At 44.0% G+C, this 27918-nt stretch overlaps 1 protein-coding gene across 2 annotated transcripts in view; it reads left to right on the top strand.

Annotated features, from left to right (window-relative positions):
* The window catches only part of ELAVL1 (ELAV like RNA binding protein 1), a 41393-nt gene that overhangs the window by 8570 nt on the left and 4905 nt on the right, over positions 1-27918 (top strand). For both annotated transcript variants that reach the window (XM_063160791.1, XM_063160790.1), the window contains exons 2-5: positions 1821-2004; positions 18866-18969; positions 20348-20501; positions 23578-23803. In XM_063160791.1, the coding sequence (XP_063016861.1) occupies positions 1833-2004; positions 18866-18969; positions 20348-20501; positions 23578-23803 (656 nt within the window). In that variant the 5' untranslated portion in view covers positions 1821-1832. The remainder of the gene's footprint in view (positions 1-1820; positions 2005-18865; positions 18970-20347; positions 20502-23577; positions 23804-27918) is intronic.

The following is a 27918-nucleotide window of genomic DNA, read 5'->3' as shown; positions in this document are numbered from 1 at the left end:
TCAACATTTCTTCCTTTGCTTACTAAATATTCTAGTTGTGCCACACAACTTTCACTCATCAACATATTGGTGTGTTCGGCTTGTAGAGCTTGAGTTTTGTGGAGTGCAAAGGCAAGCAAAGCTGCCTTCTATTCGAATAATTCTGAAAATTTGTGTTGCATGGTTTTATAACTTAGACATGGTGACCACAGACGGTTCAGCTGTTTGAGTGTTGTTTACCAGAGCAGGAAACTTCTCTGAGATTGTGCTCAGCAAGTTCTGAAACAGCCAGGAGGGAATGTGTGTTTAATGACAGAATTTGCAGTAAAACTGAGATAACTTGGCAGCTTAAAAATCATCTGCTGAGGGGAGTCTCTTCCCCTGCTTCCAGCTTTGCAGTGCCTCCTCCTGCTCTCCTATCCTGTGGCATTAGCTGGTGCTTATCTTGCTGCAAGGAAAGCAGATTAAAACTGCTGACACAACAGAAAGAGCTTCCCTCCTGTGTGGTTTTCCATTGCTTTCACAGTACAGATCGGTTATCCCATGGGCAGAGGATGCTGGAATTGACTCGTGTTGACACTTGAAACACAAAAATGAGGGTAGGAGCTGATCTGTGGGTGAAGGCGAGCAAGAGCTGCCAGCTCTTAATGCTTCAACACATACTGAAAAGATAAAGATTCAGTTCAAATCCATACTGTGTTAAATCTCACATTAGCATTAATGGTTTATTCTATAATCATGGGCTCAGGTAGTTGTTTAAAAATTTGACCTTCACTGTCAGACATGAGTTAACAGCAGCTGCTGGTGAGGGGCCTGGAAGTCCCTTCATGCAGGGAGCATTTCCTTTCTAGACTGAGGATTTCTGGGTGCTGTTTCTGACTTGTTCCATTATTAAACTTCTGGCTGTCAGTCATGATGCAGTCTCTGGAAAGGCTTATCCTTTAGCAGATCCAGATCTCTAGATCCTGTTGCAGAAACAGGATTTAGATATCTTGATTTTGACTATTTCAAAGCAGTTGAAGTGCTTTAAAAACTAGGATTTTGGCAAACCATGAGCAGCTTGAGTCTGGTGTGAGTTCTAGTTGTAGGTCAACTAAAACATCAGGATTCAGTTCCTGATGGTGTACTGAGGCAGAGAGTATCTTCCTGTGATGGGAATTCTGGCTTCCTTTAAAAAGCTGCAAAAATAGAAACTGTCAAATACTCAATATGCCCCCAAGTCACTGTGCAGCACAGACTCACCAGTTTCATTCACACAGTAAAGCAGCCCCAAAGGCAGCATTAAACAGTAAAAGGCCTTCAGGTGCAGGATGGCCAACGTTTACAGGGGAAAACATTCAGAAAATTAATAGTCTCCAGTTGAAACACTGAACTGCATCAGATCTTGCTGCTTCTTGTCTTCCTGTCTGAAAAAGTTCTGGGCATACGGTTGGAATTCAGATTGAGGTGGCAGTTTGGTTGTGGCTGGTCAAGTACCTGGACATGGACATAAGGGACCTGATTTTTACCTTGGCTGTTGGGAATATTTTGTTGTTTACAGGAAAGTCTTCAAAATCTGTCTTGATGCTTTTTATTAATGTAAAAAAATAGAAATCCTGAAGAGCTCTTTAATGGTACATAGTTCTGTAAAATGTCATGTTTGTGCTTTTGAAAGAATGAATTGTTCTGGAATTTTCAACAAATAGTGTTTTGTTTTCTGAGTTGAAAAAATGCATTGCTGAAGCAGTGGTTTGTTCTTAGTTTTTAAAATAAACATTCAAACTTATTTCAGGTGGAGGAAGTTTGGTTTATGGAAATGTGAAGATCTAAAGCTCACTGAGGATTTTTTTTTCACTTTGCAGATTTATTGTAAAATGTCCAATGGTTATGAAGATCACATGGCTGAAGATTGCAGGGATGATATTGGTAGGACAAATTTAATTGTGAACTACCTTCCTCAGAACATGACACAGGATGAATTACGGAGTCTGTTCAGCAGCATCGGCGAAGTGGAATCTGCAAAACTTATTCGGGACAAAGTTGCAGGTAGGATTTAGTGTTTCAGAAATTGTCACCTTGTGCTAGACTGCGTGAGCAAATACTTGATTGAATACAATTTAATCTAGAATTACTAAATATTTGTGTGTGTAATCAAACTATTGACACGTTTGCCTGGAGCTCCAGTAATGCCAGGATTGGGGCTCGAGGCTAAGTTAATGACTACTGTGTGTATGGCTGAGAATTCTAAGAAATACAGTTCCCATATTTGAACATTAATAGACAGGTCTAAAACTGGTTTAGATTTAGTCCCTGGCTGATTTATTCTTCCTACAGTCTGAGTGTTTTTGACTCCACCAGAGCTCTGAATATAAAAACAAACCTTTTGTTCTGATTTTGATCAGGAAAATAGAGGTGTGCTGGAGTTCTGAAGTGGCTGTAGGTCTTATCACTGTTGCAGAATTTAACTTGGAAGTTCCTTAAATAGGATTAGTAGTAGTAGCTTTAAAATATGAGAGGAATGAATTGTTCTGAGAACATTACCTTGAAGCAAAACAAATGCTGACAGAGCAACTGCTTCCATATCTGTATAGTTGCAGGAGGTTTTAGCTGCTCTCTGAAGAGGTTTTAATCCTTATACTGTTAAAATACTTAATTTACAAGTTTTGGTTATTCTTGTTCAAAATTTGCAGAATCTTGGATTCAGTGAGAGCACTTGGTTGTTTCTGGAGGGGAAAAAAAAGTGCAGTGAACTGGCTGTGCACTGGTGTTTGGTGACTGGCTGTGCTCTGGTGTTTGGTGACTGTCTGTGCTCTGGTGTGTGATGGTGACTGGCTGTGCTCTGGTGTTTGCAGTGAACTGGCTGTGCTCTGGTGTTTGCAGTGAACTGGCTGTGCTCTGGTGTTTGGTGACTGTCTGTGCTCTGGTGTTTGATGGTGACTGGCTGTGCTCTGGTGTGTGATGGTGACTGGCTGTGCTCTGGTGTTTGGTGACTGTCTGTGCTCTGGTGTGTGATGGTGACTGGCTGTGCTCTGGTGCTTGCAGTGAACTGGCTGTGCTCTGGTGTTTGGTAACTGGCTGTGCTCTGGTGTTTGGTAACTGGCTGTGCACTGGTGTTTGGTAACTGGCTGTGCACTGGTGTTTGCAGTGAACTGGCTGTGCTCTGGTGTTTGCAGTGAACTGGCTGTGCTCTGGTGTTTGCAGTGAACTGGCTGTGCTCTGGTGTTTGATGTGACTGGCTGTGCTCTGGTGTTTGATGGTAACTGGCTGTGCTCTGGTGTTTGATGGTGACTGGCTGTGCTCTGGTGTTTGATGGTAACTGGCTGTGCTCTGGTGTTTGCAGTGAACTGGCTGTGCTCTGGTGTTTGATGTGACTGGCTGTGCTCTGGTGTTTGATGTGACTGGCTGTGCTCTGGTGTTTGCAGTGAACTGGCTGTGCTCTGGTGTTTGATGTGACTGGCTGTGCTCTGGTGTTTGCAGTGAACTGTCTGTGCTCTGGTGTTTGCAGTGAACTGGCTGTGCTCTGGTGTTTGATGTGACTGGCTGTGCTCTGGTGTTTGATGTGACTGGCTGTGCTCTGGTGTTTGATGTGACTGGCTGTGCTCTGGTGTTTGCAGTGAACTGGCTGTGCTCTGGTGTTTGTTCCCAGCCTGCAGCTCAGAGCAGTTCTGTGCTGCACATGCTCAGTGCTGTGTTTCAGAATCCAGCGATACTGATCGTTATCTAATCCCTAACGGAGACTCCCCAGCCTGTGAGAGCTGCATGGGAGCTGCTGGAATGCACGAGAGCTCTTTGTGCGTCATCTTCAGTGCTTTATTTGCTTGAGAGTACCCATGAGAACTGAATAATTAAAAACTTCAGAATTTCCCTTCCGAGTAGCCTCTCTGATTTCCCTGCCTCTGCCTTTCCTGATATCTTACAGATGAGGTATCTTGTGATGTCTCTGTCTGTGTCTCTACTTAAGGGATCTATATGTTCAGTCATGGTAAAATAGTTACATAAATACTGATTTCTTTGAATGTTTTGGTAGGTGAGTGTTTGTCCCAGATGTTGTTATGTGCTTTGCAGCACTCAGAAGTTGAGGCTTGCTCTGAAGGCTGGTTTTGCAAGGAATAAGATGCCTTGCTTAATGATAGCAGGTCATAGCTGACCCACACCTTAGACTGTAAAATAAGCACAGAATCACCTGTGTGTGTGTGTGGGAAGATATTTTCAGTGGGAATCAGGAGACCTAATCAGTCTCTGAAGTTGAGACCCTGCTTCACAGGTACCTGTAGCATCAAACACTGGTAAAGTCTGGTTAACTTTAACTTGGAACTGACAGTGCTGGGTAGTTTAAAGTCCAGAACATACACTTGTGTGCTCAAGGTTGTTCTTAACCTCAAGAATGAAAAGTAAAATTGCTGTTATTGTTGCAGAGAGCCCTTGAGTGCCTGTAGATAGAACATTGGCTTTCCTCTAAAGTGGTTGCAGGTGCTGGATTCTGTGTGGCTGCTGTGGTCACGCCACTGAATTTTGTTGCTACCTAATTTTTCTCTTGCTTGCAACACTATTAGGAGCAGTTACCAGTCATCTCCATGCTTACTGAGAGTTCTGGAATATCAGTGCTAAAGAACTGGCTCTTTCTGAGCATTTTTTCTTCCTCTTGCTTTTGTTTCTGCCCCCTAATGTTCACATTATATTCTTTATTCTCAAACTCTCTGTTTAACACATGGATGTGCAGCAGTTCCTGAACAGAAAAATCCTGTGGCACAGGTCTGCTTTTCTTGTGCCTCCACTTGAATTTCTCTGACCCTGTGGCAGACAGCAGGAAACTGGAGCTGCAGAAAAACCTGTTCAGCTCCCTGACCTTGGTTTCTGGTCAGATAAGTCATAATATTGGCATGTGAGGGAGAGTGGGTTGAGTGGCCTGGGCAGGAGGGAGGGAACCTTTTGCTTTTGTTTGTGTTAGACTTTTCAGATCAGTTTAGTTCTTTTCAATGAAGTCATAGCTTTTTGTGCCCCCATAAAGTTTTAATAATCAGAGTATTTTGTCTTTGAAGTTCCCTTTTTTTGTGTTTGCAGAGTTAAAATCAACGTTTAGTTGATAATGCTTGCCTTTTGTACAACATTGAGTGATACATACATTTCTTCCCAAGTTATTGTCTGTTAAACAGACAATTTTTTGTGGGCCAAAAAATACTTCTGCTTGGAATGCAGTTTTCATGACTTTTTGAACTGGCGTAAGCTGTCTGGAGACTGATTACTGGGATTCAAGAACTGATTTGAAAGCCAAAGTTTGGGTTTGTTTGAGCAAAATATTTTATTATGATCGTTGCATATGTTGTTGCATTTTGCTTCAAATGCAGCAGAGTATTGAACAGTCTGTGTTCCATGTGTTAGGTTGTGGTTATAAAATGTAGAGAAGCTCCTTGAAGCCTCCAGACTGCCTGCCCTTTATCTCACTACTGATGAACATTACAGGAGGTGAAAGTAGGAGAAACCATAGTGTCAGTTCACATTCCTTACCAGGAACTATTGGGTTTGTGTACATATGAGTTATAACCATTGATAAAGGTGTAATGTGTGTCTGGTTTGTTGTTTGAGATGTGACAGCTTCTTTTTCTGTTTTTTGTTGTTTTTTTTTTTTTTCTTTCCCTTTTTTTCAGTCCCTGTACAGAGAAACTTGTGCACAGTAGATGAGCATTGGAAGGATGCAGGGCTCCTCCTGGTCATACTGGAGGAGTAGAGGGCTGGGCTGAGCATTCCCCAGCTGGTGTAGTGCACTCCTCACTCTTCAGCACTTGCAGCTATGGCTTTGCTTGACTGTGATGAGTGGATCAGTACTGGGGGTCAGCAGGCAAATACTGGATCCTTGCTGTGCTGCTCACTGTACTTGTGTTTATGGAGAGTATGTTTGGACATCCAGGATTTTCATAAGAGAATTACAGCATTCGTTGGACACTGTTCTTTCTGTCAGATCTTAACTGAGCCCCAGCCATGCCCTGGGGCTTTGAACCCTAGGGAAATGTTAGAAGGCTGATTCTCACTTCCCAATATAGAATGGCACAGTGTCCAGGCTGCAGTGTAACTTTTCACCAGTGCATCTTCTGGCCTGTCATGATGATTGCTGAGGTCTGTGAGTAGCCATTGACCTGATCCATCAATTAAATCCTCTCTTCCTGGGGCTCATGAGGCTGAGACCAAGAAGTCTGGGGTTAGTCCAGTAGCCCTGCAGCATTGACTGCAGACACAACAGGGCCAGACTTGTACTCAGCACTGATTCCCTGTCCAGGGATGTGTGTATGATGTTTAAATCTCCACTTCCTTGGAGCAGCTGCCTCGTGCTGGAGATGATCCAACAGAAGAAATCTGTCTTGTGCTGTATTTTGCATGGTCAGTGTTTCACTTTGCTGCAGCATCCAGGTTCTGGGGTCTGGGTTTCCAGCCATTGTGCTGAGCTGGACTCCTCTAACAGGTGAGTTTTTAAAAAACATTTCTCCTTCAGTACCTGTTAATGTAGGAATGCAGAGCTCTGGGCATCTCTGGGGCTGCTCAGTTTCTTGCAGCACAGGTGCTGATGGCTCGTTGTGTCAGGATATCTGACTTTGTACAGAGCAGATGCTTCTGCTCAATAGCTCTAAATTTTCTGAGAGAACCTGGTCATCTCTAGCCTGCTGTCCATGCAGCTGTGCACAGACTGTTAGTCCTTCTGGATCAAATGCTGAAGCTGAAAGTCATGTGTGTTTTAGCTTCTCTGTCTTCCCCCTTACTCTGCTGAAGTATTTATAACTTTCAAACCTGACTGTCCTAAAGCTCTGAAAAGGTAGAGTTAAACTGCTTTTTTGTGGAATTATTAAAAACAAAAAGTTGCCAAACTCATGTGCTATGGCAATGCATGGTAATATTAAAAATAATATTCCTTATTGGAATAACTGTGTGAGCTGTGGGGTGCTCCCACCTGTGACATTGTATGTAACTGTCCTCAGAGTGCATCCAAACTACCACAAAGCTATGTTGGGGAGTTTAAACTGGGTATTAGAAAGAGTTTCTTCCCCAGAGGGTGCTGGGCACTGCCCAGGCTGCCCAGGGAATGGTGCCAAGGCTGCCAGAGCTCCAGGAGCTCCCAGGGATGCTCAGGGTGGGGTTGTTGGGGTGGCTGGGCAGGGACAGGGGTTGGAAGGGCCCCACAAGGACCATCAATCCAACTGAGAATATTCTAGGGTTCTATTCTAGGATTCTGTGAAGCTTTTTCCCCATGTGTTTATGGTCTCAGACTTCTTTGGGGTCTATTTATTGCTCCTGACACCATATCCCCACTCAGAGTCCCTGGTGACAGGCTGCTTGCACACCTCATTCTGTGAGGGCTCCTTCTGGCAGTGATTGGTTTTGGGAAGGAGGCATCCACCTTCCTGAGGGTTCCTGTTCCTGGCCTCACCCCTTCTGTACTGCCTGAGCAGGGAGTGTTTTCCTCTGGTACTCACGACTGCCTGCTCTAGGAAGTGTAGGATGTGATCCTGGACACTGTTCCAAAGGCTCTGTCTGTACCTGTCAGCTCCCCAGACATGGCCCCTCTGTGCAGAGGCTGGCAGGGAGGCTTGGCTTTGCTCTGCCCTCTCTGCATTTGCAGTGTCACTGTGGGTTCTGATGGAGGTCACTCAGGGGATCAGCAGCTGGCGAGTGAAGGGATCTCTCCACTGCTGCTGGCAGGTGTGGAGCAGAAGGGACATTTTGGGGTGACTTGTTAAGGTTTTATGCAGGAATTTGGGGTCCATCTCAAACATTGCTGTAATGATGACTCACTCTTTGCAGGTGTGCCTGGGACATGTTTCTTACAGGACCAAAAGCAATCACTTTCAGATAGTTGCAATTCCTCAGGAATGGACATAAAGCTTTACCCTTTCCCTGCCTTTTTCTTTTCATGTCTTCTCTCAGACATGAAGACTCGTTCTCAGAAGTTACACAACTGAAAAAGAGATGAGTGTCCTTGTCCCTGTGAGCTTTTCAAGCAGAAAGGGGAGGAGGATTTTACTGCCCAGCTGTCAGGTGCTGCAGGGTGCTGAGTGGCTCAAGTTCATGTGACAGGGCAACTACTCATTACACCAGTGCAATGAACTCAGTCTAGAAATGGAGTTCTGAAGTGTTCTTGTTTGTGGAAAATACTTAAGTATTGTCTTTGACTGAAATAGTTTCCTTTTGCATGCAAAACACCCATGAAATTGTTTATGCAGGTTTGCTGTTGACTGTGGAATTGGAATGCATCATTACCTCTGGATTTTTTTTTTTTCTAGCTCTTTAATCACATTTGGTGGTATGTGATTTCTTTAAATGTGCATTCAAGAATGCCTTGTGGCAATGGTTAACTTAATGAGAAGTGCAAATGGTTTGCAGACAAATTGCCCAAATACTGGCAATGTGAACACCAGCTTTGCCAGCTCCACTTAATTCCTTTTGTCATAAAGGTGGCCACATAAACTGCCTCAGAGGTAGTAACTGAGTTCTCTCAAGGGTATAGGAATACAGTTAACCTAAATCAGAGAATTCTGGAATATCCTGAGCTGGAAGGGACCCTCAGGGATGATCAGTGCAGCCCCTGTCCCTGCAGAGCCACCCCAACACCCCCACCCTGAGCAGCCCCGGGAGCTCCTGCAGCTCTGGCAGCCTTGGCACCATTCCCTGGGCAGCCTGGGCAGTGCCCAGCAGCCTCGGGGGGCAGAACCTTGCCCTGAGCTCCATGCCAAGGCCTGGCACAGCTGCAGCCCTTGCTGGGCTCCTGTCCCTGTGCCAGAGCAGAGCTCAGCCCCTGCCCCTGTGCCTGCCCTGGGGAGGAGCTGCAGCCCCCGAGGAGCCTCCCCTCAGTCTCCTGGGCTGCAGCTGAACGAGCCAAGTGCCCTCAGCTGCTCCTCAGCCCCTTCTCCTCCAGACCCTTTCCCATCTTTCTAGCCCTAAAGCTTGCCTGGGTTCTTTCAGAAGGATCAGAGCACAGGCAGTAGAAGCAGCAGCTCTGGCAGCAGTTCTTGGTCTCTGTGTCTCAATATTTGGGGCATATCTTGGGTTTTCAGTGGATTTCTGGTGCCCTTCTTATGACCCAGAGTGCTGGCTGCTGTCAGGATGGGATTGCTGCAGGACACCTGGACTTGGAGCTGGTTGCTCTGAGCTTTGTCAGGTGTGCTTGACCTAAAGGAAGTTGAAGTTTTTGTTCTGGTTGACCCCTGCTTGGGAACAGTCAAGCACTTGTTTAGCTGTTGCTGAAGCCGGGTCTGTGTACCAGTCTGGCCTAGAGCAGAGCTTCAGCTCAGCCTGTGACTGGGACGACAGCACTTGCTGAAGCTTTTGTACTGTAATGTTTGCAGCTAAAGAAGTGTTGTTATTTGAAAGTTGAAGTTTCTTCCTCAAGAGAAGGAAGAAGTGAATTTTTGAGCCCACAGCATTTTGAACAGTCAGACTTTTTTGTCCCAACAACAGGTGAACAAATTTGCTTCTGTTTAAAGAAATGAGATCTTTCTCCAAAAAAACAAGCCTGTGGTATTTCTGTACAGTTTTGGGCCTGGTGTTTTCTGTTTTCTTTTCACTTCACAGAATCTTGGATGCTGGCAGTTCATCTGGAAAAGGAGCCCTGGAGCAACTGAAATTAAATCTCAATAGAGAAATGTTCTGGAACTGAGAGAAAGGAAAAAAATTAAAAAAGAACATATAGAAATGATATTTATGCAGAGAGGCTTTGTGAAATAAAATTAATTACTAGAAAGCCCACACCCTTGTGTTTTCAGGATTTAAAGCTGTTACTCTTATGGTTAAATTTTTGCAGTGTTGTGGAGATGGTGAGATCCCTGTGAGCTCTCTGAACCAGGGCTGACAACAAACTTTTGTCAAGTTAACTTTGGAGCTGTTGGCTTTTTCCCAAAGAGGTATCCGAGTTGTTTGTATTCATCTTTGTTTCAAGGCAAATATCACTGATTTTACACAAGAAAGAGAGGAAGCTTTATTTGTAATTTGTAATGTTTTTCTGAGTTGTTTTGAAGGTCAGGCTTTCCAAACCAGCTAAATGTGCTTTTGCCCTTAAACTTTTATAAATGAGACTCTTCATTGTTGAGCTGTGAACTGAAACAGGGATTGTGTCCTAAAGCCAGGGGAAGCAGTGGGGACACATTCTGGATTGGAAAGTCATTATCAATATAACTAGATATTTTTTTTTTCGTTGCTAGTTCCTTTCTGTTGCCATCAAGTGTCTGTTCAGTAAGATGTGCTGCTTTGAAGCCTTGAACAGAAATGGGAATTGGCTTAGCGTGCAGTCTGGGTCTCAGTCACAGGAACTGCCACAAAGCTGGGTTCAGGTCCTGTAGAAGGAAGATCCTGAGCTGCTGCACAGACTAACAGGAAAGGGTGAAACATTGTGGAAATGCTGAAATACAAACCTAAACTTTGAGCTCTGTACTCTGTGTAGGTGGAGCAGGTGCAGTGATTGCCCTGAGGTGTTGGAGTGACTGACCCAGCCCTGCAGGAGCACAGGGCTGCCCAGGGCTCTCCAGGTTAGGCACAGCCCTGGGCTGTTTGCCCCCAGCCTGACACAGCCAGGACTCTGTGGGGTTTCAGGGACTAAATTGTGGGAATTGGAAAAACAAAAACTTCCACAGACATCGAAAGGTTTGATCTGCAGCCTTGGGAGAAGCTGGGATTGATGTAAAAATACAATACACAAACATCAGGCAGAAAAAACATAAGCTATGTTTCTATAGTTGTAAGTGAGAATATGCCTTAAGTGAGAAACTACTGGGTAAGATAGTGAAGGGTTTATAATGTAGGGGTGTGGTTGTATAGAGTAAGCTAAGAGTTTAGAAGTTATAACAGAGGCATATGTGTATATGTGTGATAATAGCCCATTGGATAAAAGTATCCACAGAGGTAAGTAAAGGTGATAGGTTAGAAAAGCAAAATAAACCCTGTGGCAACTGTCTATTGGTTTAAAAAGTTATATATTGTCTTGTAACAAAGAACTTGTGACTACTTTGAGCTGTGGTCGACTGCCTGCTCCTCTAAAATCTCACAGCCTCTGAGACTGATGTTCATCTGAGCAATAAATCATTCTTAGCCAGAAAATAGTCCCATCCCTTCATTAAAAGTAGCAAAAATGATACCAAATGATAGTTTTGGGCAGCATTTATGACTTAACTGGAGATGAGGCAGATGAAAGTATTTCAGAATGATTAACTGTTCCTTCAACAAATTCTTTGGCTAAACAAAAAAATATTTGCTTCCATTTGACAGAATATTTTTGGTAGGCAAAGTACAAGTGAAATTTACTTTTAACTGCTTCACTATCTGCACTGAAGGTTCTGTACTCAGTTCTGTCTCCAGCAGTGTGTTTGTGTGTTTTTTGGAGCCACTGTGGTCACCACAGCACAAATGGTTGTGTCAGAGACAGCAGCTGCTCAGTGGTGGGGCAGGTGAGAGAGCATCCCTGAACTGTGGGCTAGGGGACTGGATAAGAGAAAAATTTTGGTTCAAACTATGGGTTTTAGCTACAGCTTCATGTGTTTCCAGAGTAGCTGAGATGCATAATCTATACCATTAATGAAGGATTGAGTGCAAGGCTGGAGCCCCTCTGCTCTGGAGCCAGGTTGGGAGGACTGGGGCTGCTCACCTGGACAGGAGAAGGCTCCAGGGACACCTCAGAGCCCCTTTTGGGGCCTGAAGGGGCTCCAGGAGAGCTGCAGAGGGACTGGGGACAAGGCCTGCAGGGACAGGACACAGGGAATGGCTCCCACTGCCACAGGGCAGGGCTGGGTGGGAGATTGGGAATCAGGAATTGTTCCCTGGCAGGGTGGGCAGGCCCTGGCACAGGGTGCCCAGAGCAGCTGGGGCTGCCCCTGGATCCCTGGCAGTGCCCAAGGCCAGGCTGGACAGGGCTGGGAGCAGCCTGGGACAGTGGAAGGTGTCCCTGCCTGGGGCAGAGAGTGGAATGAAATTTTTTCTAAGGTCCTTCCCAACCCAAACCATTCAATAATTCCATAATTTCCTGTATTTAAAAAAGCATACTATGAATTATATGCTAGAAGTTATTCTACATATTACTGTCTATGTTGTGATGATGGAATTTGATCAACATAGACATGGAATGGAAAATCATGCCCTTAATTGTTAGTTTTGAAAATTGGTCATTAAATACTTCATATGTTTGCATACAAACGCAGAAATATGTTTTGACATAAATCCTTCATGAGGCTGCTTTCTTTTTGGTGTAAGGACACCTTGCAGTATGAAAACAAAAGCTGCTAAGGATGTACCAAATAGCAGGTCCTTGTCTCCAGAGCCAAGTGTTCTGTCTTGTGGCTGTCCAGGATGATGTTAGCCCTGTCCCTGTGGGCACTGCTGGCTCGTGCTCCATACCCTGATCCCCAGCTCCTTTTCCCTCGTGTCGGTTTCTCGGCTGTTTCAATGACCTGGAAAGGCCCGGGGTGGCCTTGGGCAGCCCGCGCTTCAAAGGACGAGAAGAGGCTTCAGGTTTTTTCTCGGTCTTGGTGTTTATTAGTTGTTTATCTAAAAGATTTTCCCTCGGCCCGACAGAGGTCTGCAGAGCAGCCAGCCATGAGCACACTGAGAGCCCCCAGGGCGGTCACTTATCTTTATACTCAAAATTACGTATACAATATTTATCAATTTTCCCCAATACCTTTTACCCTTATTAACCAGTGCACTTTTAGTAATAACCAATCCCAAAGTGCCAATATCACCACAGAAGATGGAGGCCAAGAAGAAGAAGAACAGGACATGCCCCAATTCCTCCATCTTACTTCTTTGGACCCCCCTGTACAGAAATCCTAAACTCTGTGTTTCACACTCTAATTAACTTATCCCTTCACCATTCACCCAGTGAAATCCTCCCATCCTCATACAGGTGTCGTCTCCTGTGTAGGATCAAAGTCCAGCCACCAGACACTTCTGGCAACATTCCAGGACTCCCGAGCCCCCCAAGGGTGGTCTCGGTCACTCTGCACCTCCATCCTGAGGTGCTGAGATCCCACACCTAGAACAGTCTCCAGCCAGTGAGTGTCCAGTCTGTTGTGGCCAGGGTGTTTCTCCCCATGGTCAGGGCTCTGCATCTGTCCTTGCTCATTCCATTGGGTGTTCTTGGCCTGTCCTCTTGGCAGCCTGACCCTTCAGTCTGGGACAGGTCCCTCCCAGCCTGGTGGGATCTCCAGTCTGGGTGAGAGCACGTTCCCATCATCTCCTCCACATTGAGGATCACGAGGCAAGCTGCAGGTACCAGCAGAGACCCTGCAAACTCCACCAGCTCCAGGCACACAATTGGGGGAGGGGGGGGTGTTTTTGTCTCTTTTGAAGATGGATGTGGTGCTTTCTTTCCTTCTTCCAATCTCCTGATCATTCAAAGATGAAGCAGTTTTGGCAGGGACATGAGCCTGGTGCCTCATCACCCTTACATAGAGCCCGTTTCATCCCCCCGTGGGTTGGACTGGGACCAGTTCACTCAACCAGTCAGTGCCTGGAGTGAAGAACCTGTTAGACTCTGCTGGTGAGGTGAGGCACAGAAAGCATCCCGTGCCCCTCTGCTCAGATCACATATTAAATCTGCTGTCATACTTGCAGCCGTGTGTTGCTGGGACAGCAATAGATTATTTTCTTGTTACCCTTGATATTATTCTGTTGTTTCTTTCCATTCTTTCCAAGTCTGAACTGCATTTGAGCTCTGCCATTCCTCAGACACAGTGGACAGTGTTTCCAAATTCCTCCTGTTGTAGCTGTTACTCCTTCTATCTGCTGTGCTCTCAGTTTCCCTTGGAGCTCTGCCATGGCTCCCTGCTCAGCCAGGCTGCTCTGCTTCCACATCTGTGTGTTTTCCTGGCTGTTGGGAAGCAGAGGATGCTGTATGTGTGCTGGGGCTCGCTCTGCAGTCTCTTGGTCACTGCTCTGCCAGTCCTGCCTTGCTGCACTTCCCTGTCAGAGCCCTGGTGGGGAAGTTTGTGCAGGATGGTTGTGGGCTGATGTGATTGTGGAGCCCTGGTTGTACAACAGCGTAACTGTGCTAAAGAAGCCCACACAAGGCACATCTGAGCACTTCAAACTGTTCTTGTCCTCAGACAGCCACTGCTTTGAATTCTGCTGATGCCTGGTATTTTTGAGGTGCTTCTCGATGCATTCACACCTATTTCAGCTCTCTGGTTATCACTCCTGGCACGGTTTATAAAGCCAAATAAAAACCTGAAACCCAGCTCACGTCCTCCAAAAACTGATTCCCAGTTCAGAAAACAAGTTCTAAACTAAGTTGCCATCATGCTGAGGTGCACTGACAGAACAGGAGCCAGGTTTGATTTTGGGGTTTCTGTGGAGGACAGGAGGGGAGGATCTGAGTTAGCTGCTCTCAGTGAAGTGTCCGGTGAGTGTCAGACTCCTCAGTGAAGCTGGAGGTGTCAGCACTGGGCTGGGAATGAGGAAGGAGCTGGTGACTGAAGCTGTGTCTCAGGAGCTGGGAAAGGAAGCAGGGCCATGGACAGAAACTCAAGTGATGCATGGAAAGAAAAGCAGTGCCCTCTCTCCTGAAAGGGCCTTTTATCATGGAAACAAAACTTGATTCTTTCTGCTGAAGGAGTGTAGTATTTTGCTTAAAACTAGGTTTTGTAGTTACTTTGTTAATTATTTGTGCAGATAAGGACCTACTTGTTGCTCTTTTTTAGCTTTCTCTCTTGAGTAAATTTATATTTGTGTAAATGCAAACTTTTAAACTGTCCACTAAAATATTTTGAAAACTGTTACAGCACCAATTTCTTTTTTGCTGCACGTTTCTATAGCAGGCAGGGAACATCAGGAGAAAGCAAAACAACATCTCTCCTTGCCTGGGGTAAACACTTGACAGCAGTCATAATATTGTGTAAATGCCAATTCCTTATATATTTCCTGTCATGCTCAGCACATAGGTAGATTGTTCTGTTTTGGAGTAAAATGAGGAAGCAAAGAGCATTCCTGCACAGGCATCTGTGAGGTGGGCATGTCTCCTGCAGTGACAGGGCTGCTGTGTGTTGGCCCAGCCTGTGCAGAGATGAACACCAGGCACTGAGAGGGAGGAGGTGGCTGAGGCTGATGCTATTGGGTGTTTTAGAGCAATGTAAGTTAATGTATGTTCTCCGTTTTGAATGGATTGGGTTTTTCTAGCACTTAGGGACTATAAGAGCATGTTATACTACTGTAGTTTAAAGGTGGTAAGTACAGATGAAAAGGGATGGTCTACATTCTAGATTATTGTAGAGAAATACAGGTAAGTGATAGTTTTACCTATTGTCAGGTAAAAGCTAATAGGACTGTAATATTGGGGTTCAGTGCAAACTTCCTGTCAAATGCCTGGAGGGAATATGAGAATGAACCTCTGTGATCCTGCCCCTTTCAGAGCCTTCTTTTTTTAGTCAGTGTTTGTTTGGGTGAACTGTGTTACATCCCTGCCCCCTCACTTCCCAGGACACTCACATTGTTGGATAAGGAATAGTCACTGAGGAACCTGTATAAAACTGGAAATGAAAAAGATGCAGAGTTTTGCTCTGACAGAAACAGAAAAGAAGGCCAGACAAAAACAGTAAAAAATGGTACAGTTGCTGTGTGATGGCACTTTGGGGACAGACACTTGGAAGGACATGTGTGAGGTCCAGGAAGGACTTGTACAGGAACAAGTGGACACAGAATACGTACACCTGAGTTTGTAGAAGGAAAGCCTTGGCTGGATGCTGTAGAATGTGCTTCCAGAGTGCCTGGCAGGCTGCTTTTAATGTAGGCTCGTGTGTGTGTGTGTTAGGGCACAGGTTCTGATTCCAGGGACTGGGCCCAGGTCATGAGGTGCCTTTTTACTCCTGGGTGTCTGTGGATGTTGCAACTCGGGTCTGGTTTTATCCTGTATATAAGTAACTTAAAATTCCTTGTCACTGATCTCAAACCATGCATAAACACATAACTTGTGTGATGCTTTGGAAGGAAACAGAGGAGTGTGGGCAGCAGGGGAGAGGGGGGATTCTGTCCCTCTGCTCCACTCTGGTGAGACCCCATCTGCAGAGCTGTCTCCAGCCTTGGAGACACCAGCACAGGAAGCACATGGACCTGCTGGGAGTGAGACCAGAGGAGGCCACAGAGATGCTGCAAGAGCTGGAGCCCCTCTGCTCTGGAGCCAGCCTGGCACAGCTGGGCCTGCTCACCTGGACAGGAGAAGGCTCCAGGGACACCTCAGAGCCCCTTTTGGGGCCTGAAGGGGCTCCAGGAGAGCTGCAGAGGGACTGGGGACAAGGCCTGCAGGGACAGGACACAGGGAATGGCTCCCACTGCCACAGGGCAGGGCTGGGTGGGAGATTGGGAATCAGCAATTGTGGAATCCATCCCTGGAATGGATTTCCCAGAGCAGCTGTGGGTGCCCCTGGATCCCTGGCAGTGTCCAAGGCCAGGCTGGACAGGGCTGGGAGCAGCCTGGGACAGTGGGAGGTGTCCCTGCCTGTGGCAGAGAGTGGAATGAAATTTTTTCTAAGGTCCTTTCAAACCCAGACCATGGTGTGTTCTACAATTCTGTGCCTGCTGTGTTCTCTGGGAACTTGTTGCAAGGGAAGGACTCTCAGTGTACAACATAATAAATTTATGAGTGGAATCATTCTCTTCTTCACCTATCAGGAAAATGGTCCCCCAGTCCTCCCCAGTGCAGCATCCCTGCAGGCAGTGAGAGTCCTCTGGGGTTCACTCTGGGTCACACTTAGAGGGATTAGTCTTGTTTGGGGTATGTTTCCCTGGTCTTAAAGGGCCCATTTCCATAATTTTTATTAGGACCTGGTTCTGTTCAGTAGTTTGCTGGAATATTCATGTTTATGTGACTTTTGGGATAGACTGAAAATATTCATAAAGCAGCTGTTGCTCTGAGCCTTCAGAGCAGGGCTGGACCTGTCAGAGATGTTGGATCCTTCCCATCGTTGCAAAAGTCATTGCCAACTCTCCACCTGGTATCTTTTCCCTCTTAAGCTTACTTTTGTTTTCTTAGTCTGGAGAAATAAGGTAGGGTGCAGGTGCACAACATTTTTCTGTTTGTTCAATTACTCATTTTCTGGATCAGAGGTAAATAATCTCAGTAGGTAAGTGGGTGGGAACCAAGTGTATTTGATGTCAATGACTGACCATAATAAAACAAAAGGAATGCTATAAAGGAATCACAACAATCATGCTGTGGGTACATGTTGGACACATTGATCAGAATTTTACAGCTGTTGTCTGTAGGTCTCCAGAGGATGCAGTTAAATCCTGCTTGGCTGGCACAGAGCAGTTTGCTGTTAGTTGTGTTCTGTGCCTGGTGACACAGAGGCTGATTTGGAGCTGCTTTAACACCAGGTCTCTAAGGGAACAGGATGTTGTTTCTGTGTGAGGCTTGAACACAGGGGATCTGGCTTCTCTAAGAGTTTTAGCAGACAGCAGAAATTACCTGTGAGTGTTTATACAAAGGGTGTATTAGACAGCAGGCTCTGGCATTGTGTGGGTTCAGCTGAGTTACTGCTGGATTGGGTTTCACCAGGAAGCAGCCAAAGGCAGAGGCCGTGCCAGGAGCTGTGCAGCTCTGCAGCCAGTGTGTTGGCATGAAAACACTGAGGGTTATTTGGGCCTTCCTTCCATTCCCTTGTTGATTTTACACTTGCAATCTCGATGTCTCAGCAGACTGGGCATCCTTTTTTCTGTATCTGAAGTTAATCTACAGTTCCCTTGCAGCCTTTTTCTTCATTTCCTCTGACATTTGTGCCACGATATCATCACTGGACACCTGTGTCTGTATCTGGTGTTCTGGAATGTCAGAAAAGCATAAGGAAATTTCCTTGTCAGCTAAGACCATTGCAGAGCCAAGCAGTGTGATTAAAAAGGGCTATTTCACCACAGAATCCTTTACCATAACAATTAACTTTGTCTTCTAGTGTCCTTAAGCCTCACAATAGAACTTAATAACTTAAAAGTAGCATATTATTAGAGGAAAATAGCACATTTTCCTATGCATGCTTGCAGTTTTCTTTAGAAAATCACACAGATCTGACAGAGACAAGGAGAAGCTGGCTAAAAGAGGTGTGTCTTGGGTTGAATTGCAGCTTTTTTATTGTTCTGAGACAGTCTTGAAAGTATTTTAGTTATTTTTAGGCCTACACTGATAAGAACCTGTAATTCTTGGGAAATTGCAACCCAAAATTATCTTAGTATGTAATGTTATAATTGATAGTAGCAATTGTGGAGATTGGAGGTAAAAGCAAAACATGTAAGTATCCAAATAAATATCCTTTCCCTTAAATATTTTAAGGATTTTTAGTATTAATATCAAATTATTCCTTTAAGAGTAAACTTAATTAAGGTAACAGTACATGGATTGTCTGCTTTAAAGAGAATTTTTCACTCTTCACTATGATGCTGTGTTTGGGAAACTGGTTGCTTATTAGCTGTATTAATGAAGGATTGGAAACTTCTTTTTCCTTCTTGTCCCCAGGGGTGGAGGTTGGAATAGCCAAAGAAATCACAAGGGTTTTCATTTCAAACCTGGCAGTTCATCCATTGACATTTTCTCCCTTTCTGCTCTCTATCCACAAGACTTTGTACTGATGGACTCGATTGAGTCACTGCCTTTATTCCACACCCATGAAGTTTGCAAGACTGGTCAGAGTTGGTGTTTTAGCCCTAAATTTCTTCCTGTTAAAGGGTACTGTGTCCAGTGCCTGCTGTCTGTGATGGCAGAGGGATGTCCAGAGTGGAAATAAAAGACCTGAATTACTCATGATGTGTGCCAGCCTTGGGAAACCTCCTTGGCTCACTGAAATATTTGCTGTGTGGATTGTGTATGTTAAATTCACTTCTTGTTTGCATTTCCTTTCAATTTAGTAGTGATAACATAATTTTGTTAGGATTAATTTTAAAAAAATGTTCTTCCCTTTAGGACACAGCTTAGGCTATGGCTTCGTGAACTACGTAACTGCAAAAGATGCTGAAAGAGCAATAAACACACTGAATGGCCTCAGACTTCAGTCAAAAACCATCAAGGTAGGAGCTCTTCAATTGTCTGTGAAAACAGCATTGTAATAAACTTTATTCTGATGGTAAAGTTTGTGTGCTCCCACCTGCAGCAAGCATGAATCTGGGAGGAGAATAGTGAAGTGTTTTGAAACAGCTTAGTATTTGAAGGTTTCCTTTCTCTATTTTCCCACCATTTTTACAGTAGTAGAGATGCCATTGTAGATGGTTGCTAGGTGTTTAACTCATGCACATCTTGGATGCTTCGTAATATTTATTGTAAATCTTGTTAGTACATGTGCAAACAACAACCTGTGCTCTGTGGAGGACTCGCTCCTGCTTAGGTGATTAATGCAGCTTTCTCCAGTAGTAGAAATTAGGACAGAAAACTGCACCCTACTCATGCCATATTTTCATGAAGTTAAGAGAATATACTGACAGTTCCTGATGGGAGCTGTGGCAGGGCAGTGGCTGAGTCAGAACTTAGGATTCTTGGCGTGGCAGGAGTGTTTGCTGGGAGCATTGGTATTGGTCTGTTGCTGTCTCCTTACAGCAATGCTAATATAGTTGTTGTCTCTTGGGTTAGCCCAAAATGAGTGGCATTATGTAGGGACATGCCCTTTTTCCTGTTGTTTGATTGATTTTCCCCTACTCTCTCGGTTCCATTCTTTTGAACTCCAGTAAAAATGCATGTGTTGGTGTGAAAAATGCGTGTATTTTATGAGTGGCTTTTTGCAAATATTAAAACGAATATTATATGTATTGTGTTAGAAAGTAATGCTGTATTAATTCTCTTAACTACTGTGTTAAATATAGTTCTAGGTTATAAAAATTGTTAAAATAGAAACTGTGCTATGTAAGATGCTTTGTTTAAAAGAAAGGACTTGCAGTGAGATAGCAGCCACAGGACACCTCAATCTTTTAGAGAAAGGGAATTTATTGCCTTCTTATCAGAAGAAACGAGCTTCTTCCCACCTCAAAGGCACTATTAGGATTAGAGGGAAGAAGTTGACACTGACCAGACAGAATCCTGTGTTTGAATGGAATTTATGCATCATGTATGAAGTGTATGAATATGCAACAGGCTATTGTTCTTAAGGGTTAATCCTTTGTTAATGTGGGTCCTTTTTTGGGCTCGTGATGCCCAGAAAAAGGTACCTGGACATCCGTAACTCTTTGTATTTATTGTCTCATATTGTCCTAATTCAATTTGTCCAAATTGTTATCATTCTAATTGTGTTACTATTTTTTTAAACCATTTTATTACTATTAAACTTCTAAAAATTTTTAAAACAAGTGATTGGCGTTTTTCACAGTTGGTAATGGGGAAGTTAATTAAATTGGCTCATGACAATAAATTGATCTTCCCTGTTAATAGCCTGAACATGTGTTTTTATTTCTTTCCAAGGTTTCCTATGCCCGCCCAAGCTCTGAAGTTATCAAGGATGCTAATCTGTACATCAGTGGCCTGCCCCGCTCCATGACACAGAAGGATGTAGAAGATATGTTCTCCCGTTTTGGGCGCATCATCAACTCGCGCGTGCTTGTGGATCAAACCACAGGTGAGCTCTGGGACCTTGGCTGTGGGAAACTGGAGTGTACAGCATGTGTTTGGTGTTTTCTGAGACTGGCAGTACCTAAACTTCAGTAAATTAGACTTCCACAAGTTAATCATGACATCTGCTGTCAACTGGTGATAGAATTTTGACAGGATATCCATGTTCAGTGTTTTTTTTTTAAACACAGGATGACTCAACACTGCCTTTTCCAGCTTACAGCCCAAACCTCAGACCTTGTTAAAATAGGATTATTGTAATTTTTATCAGCTACTGATTTGCCAAATTACTTTCTTGCTCTGATGCTGGCACTGCAATGCACTGTGTTTCTGGGCCATGTGTGTAACCTGGAGTGCTGACCTTACTTTGACTTTACACACGTGCAGCTCTTATCCACTGGTCAATTCCAGGCCATAGTTAGAGATTTAAAGTAAAACAAAAATGTGTTTTGTCTTTTGTACCAGCCTGGAACTCGCTCAATTTTCTTATATTTTAAACCATGTGAGATGTCTTACAGGCTTCTGTGGTTACTGCTAAGCCAGGGAATTAATTTCCTACACATAGTACTGCCCTGAAAGTTCTAAATGCATTTTCTGTATTAAAAAAAGAAAACAAAAGAAAGAGAAAAAAAAAAAGGAGAGAAGCCACTTACTTAGGGACTTGGCTCAGGGGAGACCAAAGTTAAGGTTTTCTTTGTGATGACAGTTCTGACTCTGTTACAGTGTTTTCAGTTTTCAGAGTTTTAAGTTCTTACCCTGTTATTTCAGACAGTATAACTGTCTGGCTTATCCTGTCACCCAGCTGGTCTGTGATTTTACTGGTAGCCCATATGTCATGTATTAATTTGGAGAGAGCTTTTACAAATACACTTTTTTATTGATTATGCATCTGGTGTATTGGAATAGAGGACAATCCAATTCTAGCAATTCCACATTTAACATTTATAACTGGGATGTGCATTTATACACTTCAGTTCAGAAGCAGCTTTCCTGCTCTGTGAGGACTCTGCTGTAGTTTGGAGTGGGCCACCAGCAGCTCCTGGTGGGCTCAGTCTGAGTGCAGGCTGAGATCTGCAGGGCTGTGTCCCCATCAGAGCCACCTCCTGGTCCAGGCACCACTTGCAGGTGTTTGGTCAGATGGTGCTGCAAATGTGACTGTGCATCAGAGAAACCTGAGGTGGCTTGGTGGGATCAGGGGACTGACATGACATGGTTGAGTGAGGAAAATCCCATCCTGCCTGGAGAATATTATTTGTTTTGACCAACTCTGATACCTGCATGGCCCTGTCCCTAGAGCTGGTTATCTAGGATGCAGCTGTAGTGAGAAGCAAGAGACTTGGGGAGCACAGCAAACTTAGCAATGCAAGTCTCAAAACTAGTCATCCCTCTCTGGCAGTCTGTGGGGTCTGGAGAGCATCTGGATTTGACAGAGCTGTAAAATGAGATGACAGAAGTTATACAAATAAAATCTCCCCAAGAATAATATAGTTTCCATGGGTGTGCTGAGGCCTGATGCTGTGTAATTCAGCTCAGAACAGACCACCTGCTTTCCCATAGCCTTAATAATGCATTGGCTGAGGAGTGGATTCTGTTGCACCTCACAGTTAATGCCTGCAGAGCCTGGCTTGCCATCCCACCAGGAATGTGGCTGTGCCTTGGCTTTAAGCCTGCCTCTCATATCTTGATCTGCTCCCACTTAAGACACGTTTTAATTTGTACTTAGCTGTACCTTCTCACAGAGATGGTACTCCAGCTCTTGAAAATGACTCTGTTTGAAAATACGCTTTCTAAAATATTCATGTTTTAAATGAATGCTTTGAGAAGCGCTAGGATGAGCAGCATGAAAGTGGAAGAGTCACAGTAAGCTGAGCTCTAAGATAGCCTTGCTGAGTTCTGAGTGATGCTGCTGATCTCAGTAGTACCTGAGCACACAGGGCTGGCAGCTGTACTCTGTGAGCCTGTGTGTTGTTATTTATCAAAAGGCAATCACACCTTGTTTGCTTCAGGCCCAGGTCTTGACACGTTGCATTTCCTTCTGTGAAACAGAGAAAATGATCCTCAACTGTTACCAACAACAGTTTATGATTTTGTGGTTTATGATAAGATTAACTTCTGTATCTGGCTTTGAAGATGTTCCTGGGTGGATGTGAAGAAAACAAAGTATCTGATATGTCCCATTCTGAAACAGAATTAATGAAGGCCTACATTTTTACAGTCCTGGCCACAATACCTCCTTTGGAATGGCATTTAAACAAAATGTGCCCTTTTAGCTTCACTGTGATAAACCGTGTTTTCAGCCTACGGTCAAGTCACAGATAAGAAGCAAGGGGAGGAGAGGAGAGCTTACAAGGCAGAACTTTTACCTCAGTCAGAAGGAAACAGCATCCAGGGACTGGGACTAGGAAAAAATACACAGATTTTTAACAGCTGTGATATTGGTTCAGTCCAGCTACCAAGAGGTTTTTCATTGATTTTAATGAATAAAAATAATCTATGTGCCAGCTGGAAATAGTGTATGTGAAATTCTGGTGAAATTCTGATCTCTCCATTAAAAAAGGTGGAAGTCCTTTATTATAGTTGGACATTTGTTCCCTCATCTCTGAACCTGAATATGTTTCTAGCATGGAAAAATGAAAACATTTGCAAAAATGTTTAAATTCTGTGTTTGCAGATGCTCTTTAGTGATAAAGTAATTGAAACTAAGGTGTTTGGGTTTGTTTTTAACCATCTGGAGTTAATTCTTTTTTTTTTTTTTTACTTAATTTAAAATGTTTAGGAGTTTTTTGTAAATGGAAATGGTAGTTGATGATGAATATAATGGAATTCTACCACATATTTTTTAAGTGCTTAGTCACTGTGGTTATAGCTGAAATGAGTATGCTAATTAGTCTTTGGTTTCTAAATTTTGTACTTTATCCTCCAGCTGCTGAAGAAATATAAATGTAGAGAACTTGAAAGCTGTGACCATAGAAATACTGAACTTTTTTGGGTTTTGTTTTCAAAGTTATTTTGAGTTTATCCTGAATTTCAAATTTTTTTTGTTTGTTTGTTTGTTTGTTTTTTTTTATTGGTTTGGTTACAAGGTTTGTCCAGAGGGGTCGCATTTATCCGGTTTGACAAAAGGTCAGAAGCAGAAGAGGCAATTACAAATTTCAATGGTCACAAACCCCCAGGTTCCTCCGAGCCCATTACAGTGAAGTTTGCAGCCAACCCTAACCAGAACAAAAATGTGGCACTGTTGTCGCAGCTGTGTCATTCACCAGCTAGACGGTTTGGAGGGCCAGTGCATCACCAGGCACAGAGATTCAGGTAGGTTAGGAGGAATAAATGCATTTAAGGCTTGCTCCTGTTCCCGTGGTGGTGTGGGGAGCTGTGCCCCCACAGCTGGGCAGTGATACCTTCACTGCAGCATGTGTGAATGAATACATAGTGCACTATGTGTCCTCAGTGTTATGTAAAGAAACTGTTGCATTAAAATATGATTAAAGAAAAATCTTATTTGTAAAATTTATATTGAAGTTAGTGTTTAAAGGTACCTGCACTCTAGTGGCTGTTTCCACTGCTGGATTACAGTGAGGGGACAGCAGCAGCAGCAGGTTCCAGGTGGGTGTTGGTAGGTGCCTGTCTCAACAGATCCCCGTTCTGTGGTTTATATATCTGAACACAAATAGAATTTGGCAACTTAATTAAAGCTCTGAATGGTTGGTTCCAGCAGGGAGGTGTTACAATAAGAGAGAGAAACTTTATTTCTGATGAGGAGGTTCTGTGGGATTCCTTCCTGCATTGCAACCTGTGCAAGATTCTGCCTTCCCTTGAGGTCTCAAGAGTTTACTGATGAAAATATTGAGCAGTTGCAGCTTCCTGTCTGCTTCCAGGGCTGTGGAAGACACTGTGCTTTGCCATAGAAAATTGCTTTGGTTGCTTTGAATATGAATTTCTTGAATTGGAAGTGCTTTGGGTGTTCATGGAGAAAGCTGACGGTTGGAGGGTGGTCTGGAAAAAATGCAATGTATTGACTGTCTTGCAGAGAAGCAATAGGCTTTGAGATGATATATATTTCTGAGAGTAGTGCTTTCCTGTTGAGAATTTACTGCTTTTTTTTTATGTTCTACTGTAAGGGATCCAATCAGCTTAGTAAAATTGGACTAAAATCTCAGCCACCTTTTAGCTGTGCTGCTGTTCCAGTGTTGCTGTCTCCTGTCCACAGAGCTGTAGCTCACCATTTTAAGCACAGCTCCGTGTCATGGGTCTCCAGAGAAAATTTGTACTTTGTAGTCAGTTGTGGTTTTATACTGAGAGTGGTTGAACAGTTTGCCCAAGGAGACAGTGAAGTTTCTGTCCTTGGAGATGCTGAAACCTGGCTAGAATTGATACCAAAAGGGTTCATCTGATTTCTACTGTGCCTGTGTAGTTTTAGCAGGAAACAGAGTATGCAGGATCTGCTTTCTCAGCAAGGATGGTTGGAAGATAAGGGGAAGACATCTGGCTTAGGGATGCAGCCACAGCCAAAACAAGGACTGAACCTGGGAAATTAGGGAGAGCTTTATGGCAATGAGCAAAATATGCACATTGTGTGTGTATATAAGCAACACACTTGTAGAAGATCACGTGCACACAGGGTGGAGTTATCCCCTGTGCAGCCAGGCCTGTAATGAGTGATGAATGTCCTTCTGAACACTACATTGGCATGAAGGAGTTTTATTTGACTGATTTCTGCTAAGTTTTGGTGACAGGATGAGCCTGAGCAACCTGCTCCAGGTGCCTTGCTTCGAGCAGGGGGTTTCTTAGAGGATTTCCAAAGGTTCCTGCCAGCCTCAGTTGTTCCCCAGTTCTCTTCAGCTGCAGCCCAGGGAAGTCAGCTGAGGCAGCTCCTTGTTTCCCTGAAGCAGTCACCCAGATCTCCACACCAAACCTCCTGAGCCACACCAAGGAATGAAATTCTGCATTGTTTGCATTTAGGTGAATTATTAAAAAATCAACACATCTGCCCTTTGTCTCAGCCAGGGCTTCAGTGTGTCCAGATCCTACTCAATTCTTTTTCATTCTTAACGTTCTTAATTTACTTGGACATTTTCATCATCGCTCTTCCCCCTAAAATCAAAATGCCAGCATTGAAATACATCAGAATAAGGAGTGCAAATAATATTCACATCCATAATTAGTACTTTTAATTCAATCCTGTAATGATCACTCAGAAACAAGAAAAAACTATTAATGTATTTATATTAAGAGTTGCTGGTGAAAATAAATTTTAATATCCAGTTTGTTCATTATTCTCTTAATTTACCATTTAGAGCAGCATTAATGTCAGTTGTGTGCATTTCAAAGAATCACAGACTGGTTTGGGTTGGACGGGACCTTAAAGCTCATCTCATCCCACCCCTGCCATGGGCAGGGACATCTTCCACTATCCCAGGGTGTTCCAAGCCCTGTGCAACCTGGCTGGAACACTCTCAGGGATGGGGCAGACACACAGAGTATTTCTCTAGGCTTAGGGTGTCACAGTGGGGGTTAAGAGGAAGAAAATGTTGTGTCTGTATTCCATTCCTGCTGCCCTGGGAGCTGTGTCCTGTGCCTAGTGCTTGCTTGTCAGCACACCTTGGCTGGCTGCTGCTCCCAGTGCAGACCTGCTGGTGGGGAAAGAACTAAAGATTTGGGGTCCCAGAGCCTGGCAGAGGTGGGAGTAGAGTTGGGGTAAGGCTGTGCTTTCAGGAAGATGTTGTGGACACAAGAGCCCCCAGCAGACCTGCAGACACAAGCTCTTTATCTCTGCCTTGTCACAGATTGTGAGAGCTGCAGCACTTGCTGCACAGCTTCCTTCCCTCAGTCACTTGTCCAGGCACCTCTGTACACATGTGCATAATGCTCACACCGTGGGGTCATGGAATTATTAATGTTGGAAAAGACCTCCAACATCATCAAGTCTGTCCCACAACCCTTTGTATTTTTCTTTAGTCTTAGCTGCAGTTTCTCCTAGTGAGTCTGTCTGCCTTGAAGGATGCTGAACTGAAGGAGTTGTGATTACTCATGCTGTGGTTAAGCTCAGGAACCTGAGTTTGGGCTGAGTCTTGTTTGTTTTGGTAGTGAACAAGACAGGATGAATGGATAAGCAGCTTCCAGAGAGCCCACTGTCTGTATAAATTAAAGTTGTGATCTCTGCTCGACAGAGGTTGAATATATAACCTGATATTTTGATTACATTTCATCTCATTTCATCATAATCCTGTAAATCCAGGATTAAACCTTTAGTATCTAATTTGTAATTATTAATTTCCTACAGATATTTCTCCAACCCTTTGTTTAATGTTCTTTTAATCCTTTTGAGTTCCTCTGGTGTTTGTGGCTCACATCAGGAGCTGGTCTTAGTGCTGTGTCCCACTGGATTCTGGACTAATTCAAAGACCAGGCTCTCTGCTTCCATCCAGAGGGAATGATGCCACAGCATGAGCTTGTGTCTGGAGGACAGATAACACGTATGGGGTGGGGGTTTCTTTAGGGTGTAAGATTTGTTTGCTTAAAGAAAATAGCAGATCTCCAGGTGCTGAACTGTGATGAAATGGAGGGTTTAGCTCCTGTAGCATGAGGAGGCTGCTCAGGGCCCCTGGAAGTGCTGTGCTTTTGCAGCTCACCAGAGCTTTGTACTAGAACAACAAACCTCAGTTGTTGCCAGTTCAGCTGATACTGCTTTCACACTTGTTCAGGGTTGGAGCCAGTTCCCAGTTCCTGTAATGGGCAAAACTCTGCCAGTATCAGCCCATGAGTTCTGCCCTGAATGCCTGAAGGGGAGCCATTTCTGATAGTTCTTAGATTCACAGGGAAATTGAAGAGGACTGCTTAACCCTGCCAGTGAAGCGATTGCTCAGACAGCTCCTCTACACCTGCTTGGTGTCATTCCAGTGAAATTGTTTAAATTTTCAGTTTTTAAACCAATTTATAATTTGGATGCAAACTGTGTGTATTGAGTATAAACCATTTCATTCAGAGTAGTATTTCATCAAAGTTCTGGAAGAATATGGGAGTGAAATCCCAGTTGTTTCTGTTCTTCCTTATATGGTTGTTTGACCCAACACCCTGATTTTTTTCACACTTAGAGCTTGTGTCCCTGAGTTCTCAACAAGATTTGTGTTGGCTGCAGCAGATCCTTTCTGTCTGTAACAAAGACAGCAGAAAAAGTTGCTTGTCAGAAGGACATTGCCAGTGTAGCTGAGCTCCTGATCTTTGTGGAACAATTAAAAAAAAAAAAAGCTGCTAAGCTCAAGTGCAATGGCAACACAAGCTGGGATTAAAACTAATGTTCTTGCTTATTGGCATCCCACCTGTGGTTCTGTATGGAACTGTCCTCAGAGTGCAGGCAAAAGAGTTCAGCAAAACCAGCACAAAGCTATGATAGGGGAGATTTAGGTTGGATATTAGGGCAAGGTTCT

Source organism: Melospiza melodia, chromosome 7 (genome assembly GCF_035770615.1).
Source record: "Melospiza melodia melodia isolate bMelMel2 chromosome 7, bMelMel2.pri, whole genome shotgun sequence".
In the NCBI taxonomy this organism is placed as follows: domain Eukaryota; kingdom Metazoa; phylum Chordata; class Aves; order Passeriformes; family Passerellidae; genus Melospiza; species Melospiza melodia.
Note: the sequence above shows the minus strand (reverse complement) of the source record. Positions and strands in the feature narration are given on the sequence as shown.